The sequence below is a fragment of the Lissotriton vulgaris genome, chromosome 3_2, assembly GCF_964263255.1.
Source record: "Lissotriton vulgaris chromosome 3_2, aLisVul1.2, whole genome shotgun sequence".
Taxonomy (NCBI): Eukaryota; Metazoa; Chordata; class Amphibia; order Caudata; family Salamandridae; genus Lissotriton; species Lissotriton vulgaris.
Window position 1 is genome coordinate 10,669,794 of NC_141690.1, and position 23,120 is coordinate 10,692,913.

Consider the following 23,120-nt stretch of genomic DNA (forward strand, 5'->3'; position numbering starts at 1 on the left):
CGGGGCGAGGGTGTTGGCGCAGTCGTTGATCCACTGTCTGAAGTTGCGGGCGGCGGTGTTGGGGTCGGCGGGATGTGGAGCATTCTGGATGGCCTCCACCAACTTCGATTTACTGGCTACGCTTCTCTTACTCTTGCAATGCTCTACAGTTAACCCCTTCTCCTCCAAAATGCCTACAACCTTCTCCAAAACGTAGTCGTGCTTTGACCTATCTCTGCCAGAAAGCAAAAGGTCATTTTGGATACACCTTACACTTGCATGCTTTCCAAATGGTTGATACATGAGTATTTAGAAGATGGCAGTAGCCAAAGCTAAGTCAAAAGGCATCCTCTGATATTAAAAGCACCCAGTAGGAGTAATAAACGCAGTGTACTGCTAGCTTTCCTCACTCAACCAAATATGATGATAAGCTGCTGACAAGCCAATGGTAGAAACCATTTAGCATCCTTTATTAGTGCAAACTTTTCCGATATCTTAGGTAGGGGAAATGTATCTACAGCAATATTACTATTCAAATGGTACAAATCAATACAAAAACAGATTTTCCCATTACTCCATCTTGCCACCATACTCTGATATATCCGCACTAATTCGTTTCTTTAGCTCTTTTTCTGCCTCCTCCCAGAGGAGAATAGGGATATTCCTTGCTTTATGTATTTTAGGAAAGGCATTCGTTTTTAAAACAATAAGATGCTCAAATCCCTCCAACATGCTCTCTCTCCACTGAACACTTTGGGAATGTAATTTCTTTTTTAGCATATCATTCCCAATGTTCTCCCCATCATCAACAATCAGCAAAGGCTCAGGACTATTAGGATTAAGGATTATATGCAAATCACCCTGGTCTTTCCAGCCTAGCACGAAGGGGCCTTTTTTATGTACAATTGTCCAACAGATTTCATGTGCTTAAATCTAAATGTTAAAATTCTATACCCTAGCAAATCTATTTTCTCACCAGAAAATCCTTACGGAAAAATGTCTGGTTCCAGCAGATTATTTCCTAATTTCTTTTGAAATTTAGCATTCCATATTTCTTCATTAATAATAGTGAAAGGAGACCCTAAATCAGCATTCATCGGTACCTTCACCCCTCCATTAGTCAAAAGGCACAATGTTATTTTTTTCTTATCACCGCCTTTGTTGTACCACATTTTGTAACATTATTCACAACAAAATGCATTTATATATATATATTTTTTTTAACATTACCCTCTTCCTCACAAGAACTTCACATTTAGAAGTTATGCACCTCCAAAGGCGCTGGAGAGGCTAGGTCTTCTCCATGAACAGGTCATCCTTTGGACAGGGAGTCTTAGTATTTGTCAAAGCGGACGCACCACTACAATCCTATATTACCATAGTTGACAAAGAGGTGATATGTCCTAAATGAAAGCCACCTCAACAGCAACCCCATTACACAAGGCTGCCTAGAATATACGTCCCCAACTAGGAACAACCGCCTTCGTTAACAAACTGTCCAGTACATTTGCATAATGGTCTGGACTCCCTTGGCTGGTATGGGGTGATTTCAATTGTGTCCTTGTCATGTCCTTAGATAGGTATTTCCTCACCCAACGATCCTCCACCACAGGCCCCCACTTTGCACAACACTAGGCCGCTTGCCCATTGGTTGGATCATTGGTCTGTTATTGATACTTAGAGACAAGGTAATGCAAGCCTAACGGTTTGGTCTTTCTATTCCCTTCGCATAACCTCCATGTGTCCCCTACAATGTTGTGTTCAGTAATCAGGCACGCTGAGTACTTAGCCATACCCTCTCAGATCACAATCTCCAGGGGCAGGGCTAAATTGATTGGGGCCATACCAATCCTCCAATCCAAACATGGTTGCTACAGCCTTCACTGTTCAAGCACTCAGCATTTCGCACCACATTACGTGGTGAAGTACTGCTTCCTCGTGTGCTGTGGAATGGGACTCATTCAAGGTTAGTATTAGGGGCCAGTGCCTGGGCATGGTTGTTAGTGCTCACAAGGAGCTGAGCTTATGGATTACAGCGATGGAGTCTGTACTGCTTGCGCAGGAGAACCAGACTGTAACAGATGCTTACAGCTGCCGGTTACAAACACTGCCTTATTTGAGTTTTGGTACACCTGGAAAGTCAATTGTTCTAAGGAGAGTAACTTGGTTATCCAATGCGTGTGCAACCGTATTTTTGACCCTCAGACAAACGCACACTCATAAACAAAGAATAAGCGATCCCCACAGTCCAACAAGCCCTAAAGAGCCTAACACAGCTGTTTGAAACCTCTTTAGTGCTCCTCTTCAAGAACAGAGTCAGTCAAACACCACACGATCATAGGTATCAGTTCCTTCTTATTAATTTGTCTGGCACAACTGTAGAAGGTCAACTTGCACAAGATATTTGCAGGCTGTAGTTCAAATGACATTCTATGCAAGGGTAAATTACTTGTTGTACGCTCCTAGCAAGACAACTTCAAAGGTGTCTGTTCTCTCTAAGGAGTGTCGATATCTTTCCTCTGCCTGCCATATCTTCTGCATCACAATACCAGTTCTCAACTACATTTTGTAACTGAAATCTTAAAATGCTCCTTCTGTGTGGAAAAGTGAAGAGGCATAATCTCTGTCCTTTGGTAGACTGACTTATTCCAGATTTCTGGCAATCTTTATACAGGAAACAGTCCCTTACTACTCACAAAGTAGATGACACTAACATGTATACAAACCTTTCTTAAAAACAATTAAAGAAATTCTACTTACGGTATGAAGATTCAGGTTGCGCAATGTGTTCTTTAGCTTGTTATAATTTTTCCCTATTGGGATTTCAGTTTTTAGCCACGGTGGAAGCCTTAGCCTGAGGAAGAGAAACATTTATTTAAATGGTTTAGGTGGGCCGAGCTTTATTTCTTTATAAAATGGATCATGGGTAAAACAAGCCCATTGTGATTTAGTAAAACTTGCATGTAAAAGAACTATCAAGCTAATAACTGATCAATTATATTCCAGACGTTTGACAGCTCTTCATATCAAACAGCATTTTGTTATAAAACCAATAAATAAAAGGAAAATGTTACTTAAACTATAAGCATATTTTCAAAGTTTTAATGCAGCAGATTCACATGTCTAGCATACCCCTGCCATCTAGTGTTGGGCTCAGATGTTTCCAGGTTGGTTTTGTTCAAAAAAGTCTTTCGTATCTTTAGATGTGGTGTGACTCATCCGCTTTAGTATCTACTGCACATGGGCACAAACTTGATGCTAGATTGTTTTTTGTACAGCGGGTGAGAGTATAAATGGAGTTTAAAAGTAGTAAGGTGCATGAAGCGTAATGTGTAGTCACCAGAAGAAAGAAATGTGAAAACAACACAGTCATCCACGTTTTGCATTTTCTGTTCTTAGCATGTGTGGCTGTGGATACACATTATTAGCATAGACTGTAAACCAGTGCCCTTCACAAGCGGCAGCTAGCATGTCGATGATTCAGATGTCTGGAGCCAGGTGCTTAACACAGTCCTGCCGACCATGGCCTGCTGACGGGTTAATAGGTCCAAAAAGAACAATTGATGGACATAATGTTAATAAATGTCAAACATTCACCCCAGTAAAGAGATCTGGGCCTAAATCCATCGAATTTTTGCTCCCACTGCCATTCCAGTTTAAATCCAGCCATATGCAAATCAGTGTTAACCCTGTTACCCATGGGAACAGTCCATCCCGAACTGCCAGACCAGGTACTCCCTGGACAGGAAACAAGCATCCTGGGAGCGGTTTCGGGAGTTCACCCCTCATCTGCCAGGCTAACTTAACTCTAGTGGCATGGAGAGCACGGGACCCATATATGAGCATACCCGTCCTACTCGAGGTGACAAATGCAAAAAGAACAATTGATGGACAGAATGTTGAACAATATCAAACAGTCAGCTCTTTATGACTAAAAATGAATGTTTGCATTGTTCAGCATTCCATCCATCATTTGTTCCTTTTGCTTTTGTCGCCCTAAGTGGGAAGGGTATGCCCAGACGTGGGTCCTGTGCTCACTGCGCCACTGGATTCAAGCTAGCGTGGCTGATTAGGAGTGACACCCCGAAATCGGTACCAGGATGCTCGTTTCCAGTCTTGGCTTGGCAGTTCGGGCTAGACTGTTTCCATGAGGAACAGGGTCAAGACTGATTTGCATATAGCTGGGTCCAAACTGGGGTGGCGTGGTGAGCAAAAGGATGGATTAAACCTAGATCTTTATGACTGGAAGTGAATGTTTGAATTATTCATCATTCCATCCATCATTTGTTCCTTTTGCTTTTGTCGCCCTAAGTGGGAAGGGAATGCCCAGATGTGGGTCCCGTGCTCACTACACCACTGGATTCAAGCCTGGCCTGGCTGATGAGGGGTGATGCCCCTAAACCAGAATGCTTGTTTCCTGTCCAAGGAGGACCTGGCTTGGCAGTTCAGGCTGGACTGTTCCCATGAGGAACAGGGTCAAGACTGATGTGCATATGGCTGGGTCCAAACTGGGGTGGTGTGGTAAGCAAAAGAACAATGGATTAAACTCAGATCTTTGTGACTGGGGTTCAATGTTGGCATTATTCAGCATTCTGTCCATCGTTTGCTGCTTTTGTTGCCCTAAGAGGGAAGGGTATGCCCAGACATGAGTCCCATGCTCACTTAGCCACTGGATTCAAGCTAACCTGGCTGATGAGGGTTTATTCCCCGAAACCGGTCACAGGATGCTTGTTTCCTGTCCAGACAGGACCTGCCTTGGCAGTTAGAGCTGGACTGTTACCATGAGGAACAGGGTCAAGACTGATTTGCATAAGGCTGGGTCCAAACTTGGGTGGCGTGGTGAGCAAAAGAACTATGGATTAACCCCAGATCTTTGTGACCGTGGGTGAATGCTTACATTACTGCGCCACTGGATTCAATCTAGCCTGGCTGATGAGGCGTGATGGCCCAAAACTGGTCCCTGGATACTTGTTTCCGGTCCGTGGAGGACCTGGCTTAGCAGTTCGGGCTGGACTGTTCCCATTAGGAATAGGGTAAGATGGTTTGCATATGGGTGGGGTGGCGTGGTGAGCAAAAAAATGATGGATTAAACCCAGATCTTTGTGACTGGAGGTTAGTGTTTGCATTGTTCAGCATTCCTTACAGCATTTGTTCTTTTTGGGTTAATAGGTCCAAACAGTAGTGTTTGGTAGAGCTGTGTGGTGTTGACCAGCTGGCTGCCTTGCACAAATCCGCTAGCAGGATATTTCCTACGAAGTAACACACAAGCACCAAAAATCCTATACCTGAACCCTAATCTCTTTATCTTGATTCAATGGTCATACAAAATATACTCCATAGTGCCTACTTAACCCCAGGGAGGCTCTGTAGAATGTACACACCAGCCATTTCTACTTTTCCACGATGCTCTACTTCACATACTCTAATATTTTCTGGAGAACAGTCTTCACCACACTCTTGACTGCCACAAGTTAAACTCTAGTGTTGCCTCCTGGGGCTCTATAGGCACCAAAAGGCCAGACGAGAAGTAACTAAATTCCTAGAGTTGGCATTCCTTATTACCCAAAGGTTGATCAAAATGGAATGAAAGTCGTTCACATTGGCTGGGATAGCGCAATGACATGCCGAGCTGCTCCTCTGGGCTGAAGTATAATCTTTGTTTTATGGCGCAAACAGAAGAGGGGTCTCCGCATCATAGTGATATGAGGTTGTTTTCTCCTTTTGGGACTGCATAAAAGACAACACTAGGCCACCTTAAACACATACACTCTCACGCAACTACATAAATCCACTGACAAACTCCATACTGACGCCCCCTGATTCATGGAGCAGCTGCACCTTCCTAGCCCCCTTGTATCCCAATATGTTGCAGGGAGAACAAACCGCCAAGTACGATCTCACCAATAGGGACATTGAGAAACGCCCTACCTCAAGTACACTACCTATCGTGACCAGGCCTGCCGAGGTTACCTTTAACCGGTTTTGTTTTAGGAGTTCTTTATTCCTTTACTCGCCACACAGATTGCAGATGTGATCTCTCGGCCATGCACCTGTTAGTCACCATGGACAAGAACATGTTGTACCCTGTTTCACCAACCATGTGTGGGGAGAATGCCCCCTGCCCCCACTTTGCTTTGTCGATGTCCTGTGTTTCCCATTTCTATATAGGAAATGAAAAACCTACTCAAACTTGTTTGAAAAAAAAATCTTGATTCACTGCTCAATGTATATTGGGACTTCATGTCAAATGGCTGTAAGGGTCTCATTGACTATGGAGGCAGCATGCTTCATCATCTGGCCGCTCCCGTCAGAGGTCAGGTAGATCCAGGTGCACGCTGCTACCTTTAATAGGGAGCTCCAAGGGTATTTTTGGGGTTACCAGGATAGTATTGGGTGCCCTCCTACGTGTGAAGAGTTATTGATGGTGTAAGGCTATTGCATATTGCAATTTGAATGCTTTTTACTGTTTGGCATTCAGTTTCACTGTATGAATATTTAAGTACTCCTAGTAATAAAGAATTGTGTTTTTACAGAAATTCACAAATCCAACAGGACAATCACATTTTTATTACAACTGTACTAATTGTGTTCTACTGTCCGTACACCCACTACACCAGCACCTTCTTTGAGTTAAGCCTTGACTGCTTGCCACATCCAACTGGAATTCAAGGGGGCCTGGGTGGTTAACTTTGCATCATAGAGACAGTACCCAGTGCCCTTTCAATTGGTAAAAGTCAGTACTCTCACATTTCACATTGCCTTGTTGTTCGTCTGACAACAATAATTGGGAGAAAAGTCTGATAGGTTTATCCTTCTCAACATTTCTTGTAGCTATTATGACCAATCATTTATATAACTACTACATGAGTGTATATTTCTTTCATTTCTTTCTGACTAGCTTTTACTGTTTTCATGAACCAAAATAGCCAAATATGCAGTGCAATTATGATGTCATGAAAACACCCAAAAAGGCAGTACTGCACGTTATGTTACATCATCTAGCAATCAAATGATAATAGTTCCACCATTTCCCCCAAATCTTGTGAGGTTTACGAGGGCATCCACTGGCTTTGTAGATGGATTCCTTAATTTTTGCATGCCAGTCCACTGACCCCTCCCTCCCTCCCATTCGACAGTAGGAGGCAGCCATGAGATTTCCAGTATAGACCACGGTCTTGTTTGGCTATCACAGTTTCCAATCCTAACCAAAACACATTTCCTTCTATAGACGGCTACATCCTCCAAGATATGAAAGCGTGCAATATGGAGATAACAGTCCATCATCAGTCTAGTTCCACTCCATGTCTTGGATGTGCATGGATGGGTATATGTATTAATTGTGATCATTTAATGCACACCAGTGCTGCATTTTTCTTCTAGCAAATAATGATCGAAAGAATGAAGATTCTTTACCTAGAACATAAAATATGGATGGTGGGTGCTCGGGGCTCCGCCATTCAAGCCTGTGTTACACTAACCTTTTGTTTGTCTCAAGACAACAACAAAAATCTGGGCAAATAAATGTTGTATTAGTGTAAACTATGGGCCTATTCCTGATCTAAATCGTCATAGGGGAGAAGTCTGCAAAAAAATGAATATAGATCTTTTTAGCTATAGGGTCTTTGGTGACAGCAAATTCTACTGCTGTATTACGTATAAGGCTCCCTGTTATCCGTTTTCACCAAAATAATTGTCAATATTAGGTAGTAACCCTTTGCAAATTTTGGGAACGCGAAGGTACCAGGGGTTGATCAGACCTACTCTGCCCACTCAAGTGTAATCCAGGAGCATATGGACCCATAACGGTGCGTGATAAGAAATGCCCCTAGCTAAGTGGTAGATATCTTGAATATATCTGATGTGGGAGCTAGGCAGCAGTATGTAGTCAAGCAGTGAAAAGCTACGGTGCGCTCGGAGTGGAAAGTGTACTGTTTTTTCCCAGGATTACACGTGCGCCAACTAACGACTAATACCATGGATTCAAGGAAATCGGGGAGCCAGCACATGGCAGGTTCCAATTCACTGGGGGGACAGCGATCCAGCACACCTGAGCCCACAGAATTAAAATCCCCCCCCAACACCAAAAGACCAGCTGGTATGGAAAGAAGAGTGGAGGGGAGATCCTGATATGTGGTAGTTTGAAGGCCAGGAGGTACATATATTGATAATAACTTAATGATGCGGCCCTCCCAAGAGCCTGTAATGCCCAGGTACCGACCCCTGGCATCTGTCCATGTGGACTCAATATGTAGAGGGAAGGAATTCCTCACCATGATACCCACCCCTCTGGAAACGGTCGTGAACCCCGCATGTGACACCAATTTATACCCACTCCTGCTCATAGCCTTACAAGAGTGACCCATTAGGTGCGTTTCTTGGAGAAGTACTACATCAGGCGCATGCTTCGTGACATATTGGAGGACTATACTGCGCTTTACTTTGTCCCCAAGCTCATTGACATTCCAACTCAATATTTTAATACTTTTCTCCCATTTTGTATGCATTGGATTGGTCATATCGAATATTATTCACATTACAGCTGCGTCTGTTGCAATTTTGTCGATGTAAAACAGAACAATTATAAACCGACTCAAATCCCGCCCCACTCAACAGCCCCCTCCTCCCTGCTGCCCTGCCCACTGGACTTGAAACTGCCCATTGCAATTGGCAGAGGGCCTGTCGCCCAACTTCTAATACTAAAAGAAGTAATTTGGGGAATGAAGGTCCCCGGGTACCCCCACCCTCCCACCGCCAAGCACTGTCCTGAGTTCTGCAAGGAACTGTATATGTTATAGAGTTTCGAACGATCAATTGACAATTCACCCCTCCCCTGCACCCGGAGCCAGATTTGACCAGAGTATGGTATCGCTCCAAGACATTAACTCGTACTAGCCCACCTATCCCAGTATAGTGAAGAAAGACTGCCTTTGATATGTAAACTCAAACAGGGTGGGCCAAAAGTCACTATATCACAAACACCCATTGCTAAGATTTAGGTCAGTCCCATGAAGAGAAACCCCAGCCCCCAATCATCCCAGCTTCCAGACAACCCCAGAGTGTTCACAATAGTCCCAGGACACCAATTCACAACAACTCCATTGTCCAGGGCACACCTTGCGGGACTCCAACCAGTGTGCCGCCACTTCTGCAAGATCGAAGAACCAGGCCCTTCAGTCCACCTCCACTCTTAGTCTTGCAGGGTAGAGCATTGTGTAATTGAGACCTTTATCTCTAAGCGGTTGCTTGATCCCCAGGAACGATCTTCTTTGTTTCTGAACCAATTGAGTGAAATCAGGGAAAAAGGAGATGTCTGTGTTTTCAAATCGTAAAGGAGCCCCCGCTACGTCACTCTGAAGTATGGCATCACGGTCCCTATAATTAAGAATCCTGGCCAGGATCAGACGCTGGGGGCTCCAGGCTTCAGGCAACCCCCAGGGACCCTGTGGGCCCGCTCCACCACAAAGAAGTTCCAAAGGCCTTTGGGCTTGAGATGCTGGAGAATCAAGTCCTCAACAAATAAGCCGACTGACTCCCCTTCTGCCTTTTCTGGAACTCCCAAAATGCGGACATTGTTTCGAAGCAGACGTCCTTCATAGTCGTCTATTTTGGCCTCTGCAAGCTTCCTGAAGGTCTGTAAATCCCCAATTTCGGACTGTAATTGGGTGGTATCATCCATTAGACTGTTTGTCTTGAGTTCAACCGGTTTCAATTTCTCATTGTTCTTATTAAGATCTGCAAGGATGAGGTTGACCTCAATTGAAATGGTGTCCATTTTATTTTCTAGGGAGGATTTGATATCCGCAATGGCCACCATCACATCCTTGAGCGTGGGATCCTTGCTCGGGCTCCCCTGGTCCACAGCAGTCTTGTTTTTAGGGACATTGTCCTGCGGGCTATCCCTAGTAAAGGCATATTTGTCACGTTTGTTTGCCTGTGTGGATTTGGGGTGTCGCGCTGCCGCCATAGTAGAAAGCAAGTGGGCCGCGGGGTTACGTCCAGCTGGGCCAGCACAAGACGGTCCTCCAATAGTACCTGGAGTGTCACAATCCGAGGGAGGTGAGGGCCAGGAAATGCCAACTCTCAGCCCCCCACCCCCCCAAGAGAAGACCAACCACAGTGAGTCAACAGTCACACCCTAGGATTCTCTATCTCATCTGCCCGTCAATCTGCAGGCTCTATGGTAGTCATGAATGCGTGCATCTTCACTAACTGCTCGAGGCAGATCTCGGCCAGGCATACACCTCCAGTAGTCCGGTCCCCCGGCTCAGCTGCCAGGCTCTTCTCCCATGCAGGGCATGGCATTAGCGGTTCTGCACAGCTACCTCAAAATATGCAGGAACCAGTGATGGGCCAAATCCAATCTATCACAGTCCAGATAATTGGCGCCACTAAGGGAGAGATCATCAATTGTTACTTGCGGTCCAATTTCCCACGCCGCCTTCTGTTTGGGCGTAATCTGGGCCTTCCTCCCATGAATAGGCCGCCTCCCCGACGTGTGTGTCGCCTCTAGCTTGCCGCCCCCACTCAGCACTGTGGGCGGCAGCGCCTGCAGATCAGCCGAGTCTGGGACACAACAGCACGGAAAGCAGGACACGGTTCCGGGTCCGGCTCGAAATCCAGTCGCCTGTGTCAGCATGTCGCTAACGTTCACACTCACTCGAGGTCCCGGCTTTGGGTTCTCAGCAGGCCCAGACAATCCAGATGCCTTATCTCGGCCGGGAAGTGAGCCACTAGGGCCGGCTCTCGGGCTCCGCGGTCATGGTGTATTCCGGTGCAAGATTCCTTACATACAGGCCACAGATGGGGATGACGGATATACGGGAGGGGCTGGGTTCCCCGAAGCTCCTCTAAGCAGAGGTCATCACGCAGCGCCGCATAGCCATGTCCAGAGTCTGTGGCATTGTTGATGAAGATGTTCATGATATAGTCCTTGTCCTTTATGAGGGCACGTGGCTCCTATAGACATACTTTTCAGATTATCAATCAATCAATCAATCATACAGTAGATTTGTAGAGCTCTACTTGTCACCGGTGAGAGTATCCAGGAGCTGGAAGGGTCTAGTTGATTAGCAGAGTAGCCAGGTCTTCAGGAACTTTGAAAGAGATGGGGAGGTCTGTAGATGAAAGGGTAGCGGTCATCTGCCTGTCTGCAATGCTAAGTAGGAGAAGGAGTGACCTCTGCATCTGCCACATCAGATGTTTGTGGGGGAGGGTTACAGAAAGGGCCGCAGAGCAGAGGTGTATTTTGAGCTGATGGAAGTTCAGGCTGTTGTTCAAAAAGGCGGGTTTGCAATTGTGTAGGGCCTTGTATGCATGGGTCAGAAGCTTGAACTGGCCTCTTTTCTGTACAGGGAGCCAGTGGAGTTCCCACAGGTAGGGGGGGGGATGTGGGTTCGTCTAGGGAGATACAGGACGAGTCTGGCTATGGTGTTCTGTATAGTGTGCAATAGTCGGTGAGCTGCAAAACACAAAAGATGATGGACGGAATGATGCACAATAGCAAAACATTCACCCCCAGTTACAGATCTGGGTTTAATCCATTGTTATTTTGCTCACCAAGCCGCCCCATATGCAAATCAGTCTTGACCCTGTGCCTCATGGGAACAGTACAGACTGAACTGCCAGGCCATGTCTTCCCTGGACCGGAATCAAGCATCCTAGGACCAATTTCTGGCTATCAGCCTTCATCAGCCAGGATAGCTTTACTCCAGTGGCTTAGTGAGCACGGGACCCACGTCTGGGCATACCCTTGCCACATAGGGTGAACAGCAAAACATTCAAGATGATGGACGGAATATTGCACAATGGCAAAACATTCACTCCCAGTCACAGATCTGGGTTTAGTCCACCGTTATTTTGCTCACCAAGTCACCCCAGTTCAGACACGGCCATATGCAAATCAGTCTTGACCCTGTGCCTCATGGGAACAGTCCAGACCGAACTGCCAGGCCATGTCTTCCCTGGACCGGAATCAAGCATCCTAGGACCGGTTTCTGGCTATCAGCCTTCATCAGCCAGGATAGCTCGACTCCAGTGGCTTAGTGAGCACGGGGCCCACGTCTGGGCATACCCTTCCCACATAGGGTGAACAGCAAAACACACAAGATGATGTACGGAATGTTGCACAATGGCAAAACATTCACCCCAGTCACAGATCTGGGTTTAATCCATCGTTATTTTGCTCACCAAGCCACTCCAGTTCCGACATGGCTATATGCAAATCAGTCTTGACCCTGTGCCTCATGGGAACAGTCCAGACCGAACTACCAGGCCATGTCTTCCCTGGACCGGAATCAAGCATCCTAGGACTGGTTTCTGGCTATTAGTCTTCATCAGACAGGATAGCTGGACTCCAGTGGCTTAGTGAGCATGGGCCCCATGTCTGGGCATACCCTTCCCACATAGGGTGAACAGCAAAACACACAAGATGATGGACGGAATGTTGCACAATTGCAAAACATTCACCCCCAGTCACAGATCTGGGTTTAATCCATCGTTGTTTTGCTCACCAAGCCACCCCAGTTCAGACATGGCCATATGCAAATCAGTCTTGACCCTGTGCCTCATGGGAAACGTCCAGCCCTAAGTTGGCAGGGTATGCTCAGACGTGAGTCCCTTGCTCACTTTGCCACTGGATTCAAGATAGCCTGGCTGATGAGGATTATGAATCCGAAACCGGTCCCAGGATGCTTGTTTCCGGTCCAGGGAAGGCATGGCTTGGCAGTTCGGGCAGGACTGTTCCCATGAGGCACAGGGTCAGACTGATTTGCATATGGCCATGTCTGAACTGGGGTGGCAGAGTGAGCTAAAGAATGGTGTTGGATTAAACCCAGATCAGTTGACTGGGGGTGAGCGTTTGGTTTTCTCAAACGCTCCTTCCATCATCCCCTTTTGTATCGCTTTGTTTGCCCTAAGTTGGCAGGGTATGCTCAGACGTGCTTCCCTTGCTCACTTTGCTACTGGATTCAAGATAGCCTGGCTGATGAGTATTATGAATCCGAAACCGGTCCCAGGATGCTTGTTTCCGGTCCAGGGAAGGCATGGCTTGGCAGTTCGGGCAGGACTGTTCCCATGAGGCACAGGGTCAGACTGAATTGCATATGGCCATGTCTGAACTGGGGTGGCGGAGTGAGCTAAAGAATGGTGTTGGATTAAACCCAGATCAGTTGCCTGGGAGTGAGTGTTTGATTTGCTCAAACGCTCCGTCCATCATCCCCTTTTGTATCGCTCCAATAGTCGGTGAGCTGCCATTCCTGCATAGAGAGAGTTGGTTTCAGATGAGGGCCGCGGTGATGGTGGTCTTGAGGTATGGGATAGCCACTTGAATATCTTACAAAGCATGTGGAGGATGAAGCAGGAGGAGGAAACTGAGTTGACTTCCGTCGTCATGGTTAGCTTGTTGTCCAGAATCATGCCTAGGTTCTTAGCATGGCCAGTGGGGTAGGAGTAGGTCCAAGCTCTGAGGGCCACCAGGATGCGTCCCATGGGGAGTTTTTGTTTCAGAAAATCAGTATCCTCTATCTTGCCTGTGTTGAGCTTCAGTCAGTTGTCCTTCATCCAGTTGGCAATGTCTGTTATGCAGTTGTAGAAGTTGGTCTCAGTGGTGTCTTCAGAGAGGGAGAGGATGGGTTGTGTGTCTCTGGCATATGATATGATGTTGAGTCTGTGGGTTTTGGTGATGATGGTGAGAGGTGTCATAAGTGTTGAAGAGAGTGGGGCTGAGTGGGCATCCTTAGGTACTCAACAGATGATTTTCTTGGGTTTGGAGCGGATGAGGACTTTTTTTTTAATTTAAAAAATAAAATAAAATGTATTGAGATAATCAATGTATTTCCAGGACAACATAATTGGCATCACGTGTACATAGATCACAGTATTAGATATGCAATTTTTTCCCACAGTACTCCTAGTCCCATATTCGGATGCCACCCTTTCGCACCCTTCCCTCGTACATACGATCATTCTCTAACAGTCTGCTTCGCTTAGTGTATTTAAGCACTCGCATCCGAATCCTCAGGAGGCGGTGGTTCACATATATCCCCCCGATAGGAGTTCCAGCCTCCCCAGACCTTTTCCCACTTTTTCGGACAGCCACGGTGAATAAAAACTGACCTTTCTGCTACCATTGCCAGGACCATATCCTTGCACCACTGGGCAAGAGTAGGGCCCACCTAGACCCCCATCGTTGGGCAATATTCCACTTTGCTATTGTTATGCCAAGAGTCACCCATCCCTGAGCCATCGTGCTTAAGTCCGTTGGCTCCCATATATTAAGCAGGCAGCACAGCGGCTCCGGCAATACAGTGACTCCCGTAACCTGGGTGAGCTTCCTCATCACTGCCATCCAGTATCCCACTATACTGGGGCAGCTCCAGATGGTATGAAAGAATGTCCCTGGCTCTCCGCACTCCCTGAGACAGTCCGGCGTGTCCGTCCGTCCAATTCTATGTAGAAGCACCCTCATATAGTGGAGAATTTTAAGTTGAACAAGCCGTACCCTTGACGGAATAGCCGCCTGTCTAGGAGAAGCCAGCGTCTCCCTCCAGTCTTGTCAATGTCAATGTCTCCCACCGCCCTCTCCCATGTGGCCTTAACAGTCTCTGTGGGGGTCAGGTCTATTAATAATTATTTTTTTATACGCAAGGAGTCTGTCCTCTAATGGCGAGGATTCCTTCAGAGTTGCGTCTGGTGGTAAGACTGACTGCAGTGCGTGTCTAATCTGCATATAGCGGAACCTTCAGTCTCAGCAAGTCCATAAGTGGCCTGCAAATTTGCGAATGTAACTATCTCACCTTTCTGCCACAAGTCCCCCACTGTTGATATTGCTATGGTGTCCCAGTTGCGGAATCCCTTGGTGTTACCCAGCATTCCCAGCTTCTTTGTGTCCCATAGTGGCATTGCCTGCATGATCACTCCCTCCCATCCCAACGCTCGCTGAGCCACAAACCAAATGTGTATTGTGTGCAGTGTTGGTCCAGTAATAGTGGACTTTCTTTTTTTATTATACAGGGCGTTCATGATCCCATCCGGTGCCAGAAGATGTCTGTCCAGCCGGAACGCTGGTTCCTCTTGTAGAACATGCAGCCATTGTTTGATCGGGACGAGCTGGGAGGCCCAATAATATGCTCTAATGTCCGGAAGAGCGATCCTGCCGTCGTACCAGCTCCTAGTGAGAAAAGCGATCCCGCCGTCGTACCAGCTCCTAGTGAGTTTATTTGTGCTATGCAGGGCGCCTTCCTGTCCCAGAGTAGTGTAGTCACCTCCGCATCAATTGCACCGAAGTATGTTGATGGGACCGGAAACTGAGTATTTTGCAGCGCATACAGAAATCTTGGTAGCGCCACCATTTTAAAGAGCGCAGCATGGCCCAGGAGCGTTAATGGTAATGCGCACCAATGCTTAACATCTTTTTTGAAACTCACCAGGGGTTGGATCAAATTTACTTCAATAAATTGTGCCCGATCATGTGTAACGAATATTCCTAAATATTTAAACCCGTTTGTAACTATTTGCATGGCACACCCCCTCGGCAGCCGCGGCGGTGGGCCATGTAGGACATACAGCAGCGATTTGTCCCAATTTATTGTGTACCTGGATGCCCGTCCGTATGCCGCACATATATCTAGTAGGCAATTAATGGACCGTGCTGGGGATGTTAAATATAGCAAGATGTCATCCGCAAACAGCGAGATACGATCTTCCCAGTCGACTGCCCACCGTATTCCCCATACCATGAGGTCCTGTCTAATCCAGGCCGCCAACGACTCTAGCACTATTGCAAAAAGCAGGGGTGACAGTGGACACCCCTGTCTTGTCCCTCTTCCCAGTGGGAATTCTTTTGAGAGATAGCCATTAACCACCACCTGCATAGTGTAAAGTAGTCGGATCCACCCACAGAATTTTGGCCCAAAGCCCATGTGTTGGAGGACCGCGAAAAAGGAAGGGCCACTCCACCAAGTCAAACGCCATACGCGCATCTAGGGAAAGTATGGCCGCGTCCTCTACCAAGGTCGATTTGTGCTCTATTACACCAAACAGCCGCCTTAGATTCAGCGCTGTGTTGCAGTGCGGCATAAAGCCTGACTGATCCGGATGGATAATTTCTGATAAATGCAGTTGTAGCCTAGTGGGCAGGGTTTTGGCGAGTATCTTTGCCTCCGCATTTAGAAGAGATATCGCCCTTTACGAAGTGCATTCCTGCGCCGGCTTTCCAGGCTTATGTATAGCAACTATGGTAGCAAGGGGTTGGTCTCTAGGCAGAGCGCCAGTCTCCAAGCTCTCCGTGTACATGTCTAACAGATGTGGTACTAATTGTGCAGCATTAAGTTTATAGAACTCCCCTGAAATCCCATTGGGTCCTAGCGCCTTCCCGGTGTGCAGTGCCCTAATCGCCTGCGAGATCTCTTCCTGTGTGATGTCTTCCTCTAAAGCAGTGACTGCGTCCTCCCAGAGGGCGGGTGTTTGTAGGTCATGTAGAAAAGCAAGGTTATCCTCTACTGTTACAGTAGCCACTGGTGTATATACCAATTCGTAATGCTGCGCTAGCTCTTCGGAAATCTGTTGCGGGGCAGTTACCATGTCTCCATCTTTGGTACGTATCTGCGTTATCCAATTGCCCGCCCTTTCTTTTTTCCCTAACCAGGCCAGAAGTCTGCCTGCCTTATCCCCCTGGCCATATATTGTGTGTTGAGTATTGGTTAGCCTGCTGGTGACCTCCTCTCGCGCGTACGCCCTGTATGCCTGCTGTGCCAGGTGTAATGTGTGAGTCCTCTCCTCAGAGTTACTAATCGCATACGACCTCTCTGCCCTCGCCACGTCTACCTCTAGATCATCAATGTGTTTCTGGTGTTCCCGCTTTTTACCGGTGATCAGTGATAACGCGTGGCCACGGAGTACAGTCTTATAAGCCTCCCATAAAACCATTGATGAGGGGACTGAGTGTTGATTTTCCTCAAAGTAACACTTAGTGACCTGGAGAGGGGACTTCCGCCTACGATCCTGGAGATATCCCGGTCTGATGGGGAAAAGCCTCCGATTCTGTGGGGTAAATGATGCATATGTAATAATGACTGGGGAGTGATCTGATATGCCCCTATGTAGATGTCTAATGTCAGTCATACCTAGAATCCCAGTGGCCAGCGTGAAGATGTAGTCTAGTCTAGAGAGGCTATTATGAGCCCCGGAATGAAATGTATATTGTCTATCAGTCGGGTGCCTGGTCCGCCACACATCTAGCAACCCAATCGCCTCCACGAAGTCCAGTAGTCTGTGGGTCGTACCCCCTGTATCTCTCGGAGGTTGTCGATCTAGTACCGAGTCCATTACTGCATTAAAGTCCCCCCCTATAATCAATTCCCCACAAGGGAGTGTAAATAGGAAGTTCCCCAGGTCTGTGAAAGCTGCCTGGTGCAGCGTCGGTGGAATATATACCGACACAACATTGTATGATCTACCGTCCCATTGGCCTGAGACTGCCGCAAAGCGACCCTGGTAGTCGTGGTATGTCTTTGACACTATCATAGGGAAGCGTTTATTTATAAGAACCCCAACCCCTCTAGATCCAGAGGTGAATTCAGAGTGTACTGCCATGTGGAACCCCCATCTACTCAGGGCCTTAAGAGTCGTTCCCTGCAAATGCGACTCCTGAATTCTGTACCCTAATTCCCCTTGTCCCGAATTGGATAAGTAAGGGGCCTCACCAATTTTTTTTCTACTCCTGAATTAGAGACACCGCCGGATTCTTACGCTTCAGGTACTGCAACACCAGCCCACGTTCAATGTTGTCCCCTAGTCCGTTTACATTTCAGGAGAGCACTGTCAGCTGCGACGACTGTCTCTGAGTGTCTAGTGTCTAGAAAAAAGGGGTGGTCCAAAGGAGAATCCAAGGCTATAACAGTTTTCACGTGGTTTTTGTAGGGGAAACACACTCAAAAAAACTCTGGACCTCTTGAGTTTTGAACAATAAAGTCTTTAGGGGGATAGTGAGTGTGTTAGCAACAGTTCTTTATATCTTTAGGCTGAATCCTTGCTCATATAAATTGAATCAGAAGTTCATTGTTGTGTGGAAAAAAGCTCTTTATTGATTTTAATAAAAACATGAAGAGCCGACACGTGTTTCGCCCCCTATGGCGAGTTGCGTCAGGGCTTTTTCAAGGCTATTTACACTTCAATTTGCTCATTGCAATTCTTCATCATTATTAGTATTGGTTTCCAACAAAAGTCCGGTATTTCGAAATATCAATTTGTAAGGGGAATCCCTAGGTTTTGAAGTCAGGAGCCTGCCGTTCACTCCTTCCGCTGAACACACACGCGAAAGCGGAAGGAGTGAACGGCAGGCTCCTGACTTCAAAACCTAGGGATTCCCCTTACAAATTGATATTTCGAAATACCGGACTTAAGAGAGCAAAGGTGCATCTGAACGGGCGCCTACAACCCAGCCCTGTAGTATCTCCAATCCTATTCGCGTACATGCCAACATTTGGGAACAGACGAGACGGATGTATGAAAAAATTCAGAGAATTTGTTTCCCCACAACCGTATAGATCTATGAACAACACTAAGCGGGAAAAAGCTACAAGAAGAAAACGTTCATTCACAACGCGCAGACATACCGAAAGATTTTAATGAGGCAGAACTTCGCAGACTTTTATGCAGATATGAAGACGTAAGCTGAACATACCTCAGTATTAACAATTTTCTGCCATCAGACAGACCCCTGGTGCAAGTCATACGCTAACATGTGGCGGTGACCTGGCATTCAATGTGAACGCCCTGTTGAATGCAGACGCATCAGCGCTGAGCAACTTGTCTACTTCCCTTTTCACTGAGAGGACACGAGGCTACACGCGTCATCTGCATACGCATGCTCGCTACGCTGTAAACAAAGAAAATCGACGAGCCACTAGACTGCGCATTTGAAACACATTTTTTGCACTGACCACCATGGCTGCGTGTTAATCCTTTCCTGGTTTTAGGGGAGGTAGGGCTCCCCCCCCTCCACCAGCCAGCTGATTCTGGTGAAGTTACCTACACGTGAACATGAACCTAGGTCACTTTTCTACGGTTGTGCTAAGTTTGAGGTGGTATCACAATGCTACATGTGACTAATAGAAAATTGATATGCTGCCAGACCTAGACAGTCAAATGGCTTGAAGCAGTCTGTCTTTCAGATTCATTGAGTTAACACAATATCATATTGAATATGTGCGTTTTAGATTTAAATTAGAGTTTTTTCTCGACCAGGACAGGAGCGAGACACTAGCATTAGAGAATGACAATGTATGTCAATAGAATAGAGCTCAAACAGGAGACATAAACGGCTTGTCCTCCTTTTATGCTCCCTAAACTAGCCCGCCGAGCCCGAAAGAGCTATACCTTGCAGTGCGCATGCTCGGAGAATGATTGCGGAAGCGACTGGATCACGTGAAGTGCAGGGGAGAGGGGCGGGGAGTTGCTGAGACAGCGGCTGAGTGCTGAAGAGGTGAGGGTCGCACTAGGCGGGGGAAGGGGTGTGGGGTCTGGACACTAACTAAGGGTTGCGACTCTGATCCAACTCTCATGGAAATGTGACTGGTAAAAGTACTGAGCCGCGCTCTTAAGGATGGAACTGCATTTGAGAAAGTCCCAGTAGGTGACACGCCAGGGAACAGGACGCACACTGTGTTAACTATATATAATCGTATTAATGCTTAGCATTTTAAAGTAACAGAACGCCACCCACGCGAGTGACAGGCTTTTTTCTTTGGAAAAAGGAAAGTTGGATGGGCGCTTGGAGAGAGGCCGGAGGGAAGCCGGATGGGGGCGGGAGAGCCTGGTGGGGGGGGGGGGGGGGCAGAATGTGAGCGAGGGGAGGAGAAGTGTGGCAGGCGGATTAGGGAGATGCGCGTGCATGTGTGGTCATGTGACCCGCTTTTGTAGTCACATGACTCACATGCACTGTGAGAAAACCGCAGTGGTTTGACGAGTCGATCAAGCCCTTGAATTTTCGCCTATTACATTCGCAAGCGAATGATAATAGGCGAAACCTAAAAAAACGCCCTCTTCCCAGACTTTGATTGGCTGACAGGCTTTCCATAGAAACACAGTGTAGCATTTAATTAATTATTACCTTTCTCCTTTCTGGCGTTTTAAATTTCCTTTATACTCGCTCCATCTACTCTTGTCAGATAGTTCACCAGATATGAAGTCTTGCAGATCAGGTCCATTCTGAATGATCTCTTTCCTATCATCTGGAGATGTGCTGAACTCTCTGTTTAGTCTCCAGTCATTATTTCTTGCCTTGAAATAAAAAATAAAATTAAAAAAACAATACAGTTACTTGAATCCTATGGCAACTCAAGCTGCTTTGCAAACTAGTCACACATGCAGTAGGTAACCTATATTTTCATCCTGCTGACACATTATCTACAGGGCACGATTGATTCTTTAATATCATTTAGATTTTTTGGCACTTCACAGCGTCCAAGTCCATAACCATTAAGATTGAAGAAGTTTTTAATGCAAGTTTTCTACTTTTAGAGCAGACTGCAAAACTGAACTCATGATGTCTATAAGCATTTGGGGATCCAGACAGAGCCAATATTGCCACTGCATATTCGTGCCATCCACAGTGCTGGTGAATTTTCACGAAATACTAAATCAAGCATGATGGGAGTGAATTCTGTATTTTGATGAAAAATTCCAGGGCACAAATGTGCCTGAAACACATTAAAATAGGCTGTGGATCAAGAGGTGAGAAAGAGAGCCAAGGGCTTTATATAGTAAGGTGGGGTCACAAACCGGTCAGTCTTTTGAACCCAACCTTTATTTTGCACTAGGACTAGTGTACTTATCTGTTACAGCACAAAATATTCATTTGCAGGGTGTTGCAAAACAAACCTCTTGCGACATCAATATTTATGAGGCAGGAGTCAATTTGCGACTCTGTGAATAGCTTCAAACATAGAGATGAGATCTGAGAGGGACAGCAATCGCCCTCCTTGCATTCACTTTCACCGAATGGCAACTTTTTTTTTTTAAAGCAACCAGTGGGGGGAAATAGATTCAACAAAATACAGTGACAGGCTTTCTTAATGTTGCATAGTTCAGAATCCGAAAGGTCTTTTAGGAATATTACTCAAAATCACCTCCTAATCCTAAGTATATTCGCATTTCTTATATCCAGGTCTCGGTGTCTTTTATTCCTTACAATTTTTCTTGGTGGGTTCAATTTCTTGGTCCCAAACATGTCCACAACTCCCCTCTTAAGTATCTTGGAATTACTCAAAATGAATCTGCAAAAGAAACACAGGCTCAGGTCATCTCTCCAGATCCCCCAGCCCACCTATTTCATCCCACTTGCCTACAAACAAAAAAACAGGTACAGGTCCGTTTTCCACACCCCATCTACCTGAACGAGACCTATTTTTACAGTATTTTCTGCTGTGTGCTTCTTCCTCTTTGCTTCCTCCCCCACATCGATTAAGTAAAGATAAGGTTTGGAGCTATCCCATTGGTAAATGAGAATTTTAGCTCCACCCAGAAATCTGTATTTGTTTACCAATCCTCTTTCTTTATTGCGCCCTCCACCCAAGCCTGTTTTTTTTGGGGTGCCACAACCAGCTGACATGTCTGGCTCTGACAGTGTGGAAGCCGCCAACCCTGCATGCATTCTAAACCCTGTCATGGTATGTTCTCCTGCCAACCAGTAAATAGGCTGGTTGCGAACATGGACTCAGAGTTCCAAGTTTCCAGAGGCTGGCCTTCTGACCGTTCCAATCACGGCAATCCCTATAGATGTGTCTACACCCACCGACTTCTTGAGGCAAGTCCGCCCTTAGGTCAGGACATTCATTCACGTCATTTGAGGACACTCTGGGGGGAAAAAACATATCAACATTGCCCTCCAGTTTGTACAGCCTAGGCAGGACTGTAAATAAGAGTAGTTGTAAAGGCAGAAACCCTCAGAGTATATTCTATGGTTTATATCTGGTTATGGGATAACCATATCAGTGATGCATGATCTCTAGAAGAATAGTATCTCTAGCAAATAAAATCTCGGCGTTTGTACTGCCAATCTGATCGCTAGGCATTTGATCTCAAATGTCACATAATGACATTCATAAGGCAACAAAATGTGGCTAATACAGAAAAATAAGTTGGACCCCCATCTCTAAATTCCTGGGATGAAACTACCCAAAACCTGTCCAATAAACACCCATGTGTAGGATAAAGGTTTTCTTGAAATCAGGTGATGGTTGCTTTGTTCCTCAATTGGTCGAACACACTCACTTAGGCAATTATTTCTCTAAACTGAGGATGGTTGGTTCCCAGTCCTACCGGTTGTGGCAAGAAAGGTAATATAGCTACCCTTGTATCCTTTAAAGCTTACTCTAAAACTGCAAATGCCTCTTCCTGATTCATTCCTCAGGGTACTTGACAGCGTGTGCGTTTCGTTAGCAAGGTAGTTAGTGGGCCTGCCAGCCTTGAGAATTTCGGGATAAATCTCAGTTAATAGACAATGAAGCCAAGAAATGATATTACTGCTCTCTTGGTTTGAGGTCTTTGGATTTTTTGGGAGGCCTTTCCGTTCTGGTTTTTTAGGGAGAATTAACCCATTTTCCGAAGTACCTTATTTGCTGGCCTGCTAGAGAACATTTATCTGGATTCAGAGGCAATCCTGCATCTCTTAACTATATGTTAAACGTGTAACTCACGAGAGAGGCTGTAGATCACTATCTCATTTGGATGTGTGCTGCATAGCAACGAAGCAGTTGTAAAATTCTATCCATCAAGCATTGGAAGGTGGCTGTAGCTACATGTTAACCAAAGGGTGGCATTCTAAAAGAAACCAGCATTTGCAATGCAATAGGACTCGCATTAGGAAAGTTTGAGACATTGGTATTGTAAATGACAATTTTTTTATTTATGTGTTGGTTTGGAAAATAGTGAATTGAATAGCTTTGTCATTTACAATGCCAATAGTTTTAACTTTCACAAATGTGACACCTATAGCATTTGTAATGCAATATGTGTTGTATTTACGTGACTTAGATGTATTGATATTACAAATAAAAATGGCTTATTTTTTTAATAATTAATACTCAAGTTATTGTAATTTATAATGGCAATAGCTTTTGTAAATAACTTTTGTGAAGATTATG

General features: G+C 45.9%; 1 protein-coding gene across 1 annotated transcript in view; it reads right to left on the reverse strand.

The window, feature by feature from the left end:
* The window catches only part of LIAS (lipoic acid synthetase), a 193,946-nt gene that overhangs the window by 150,506 nt on the left and 20,320 nt on the right, over positions 1-23,120 (reverse strand). The window contains exons 2-3 of the mRNA XM_086963967.1: positions 20,087-20,256; positions 2,740-2,833 (exon numbers count right to left, since the gene is read on the reverse strand). Coding sequence (XP_086820093.1) covers positions 2,740-2,833; positions 20,087-20,256 — 264 coding nt within the window. The remainder of the gene's footprint in view (positions 1-2,739; positions 2,834-20,086; positions 20,257-23,120) is intronic.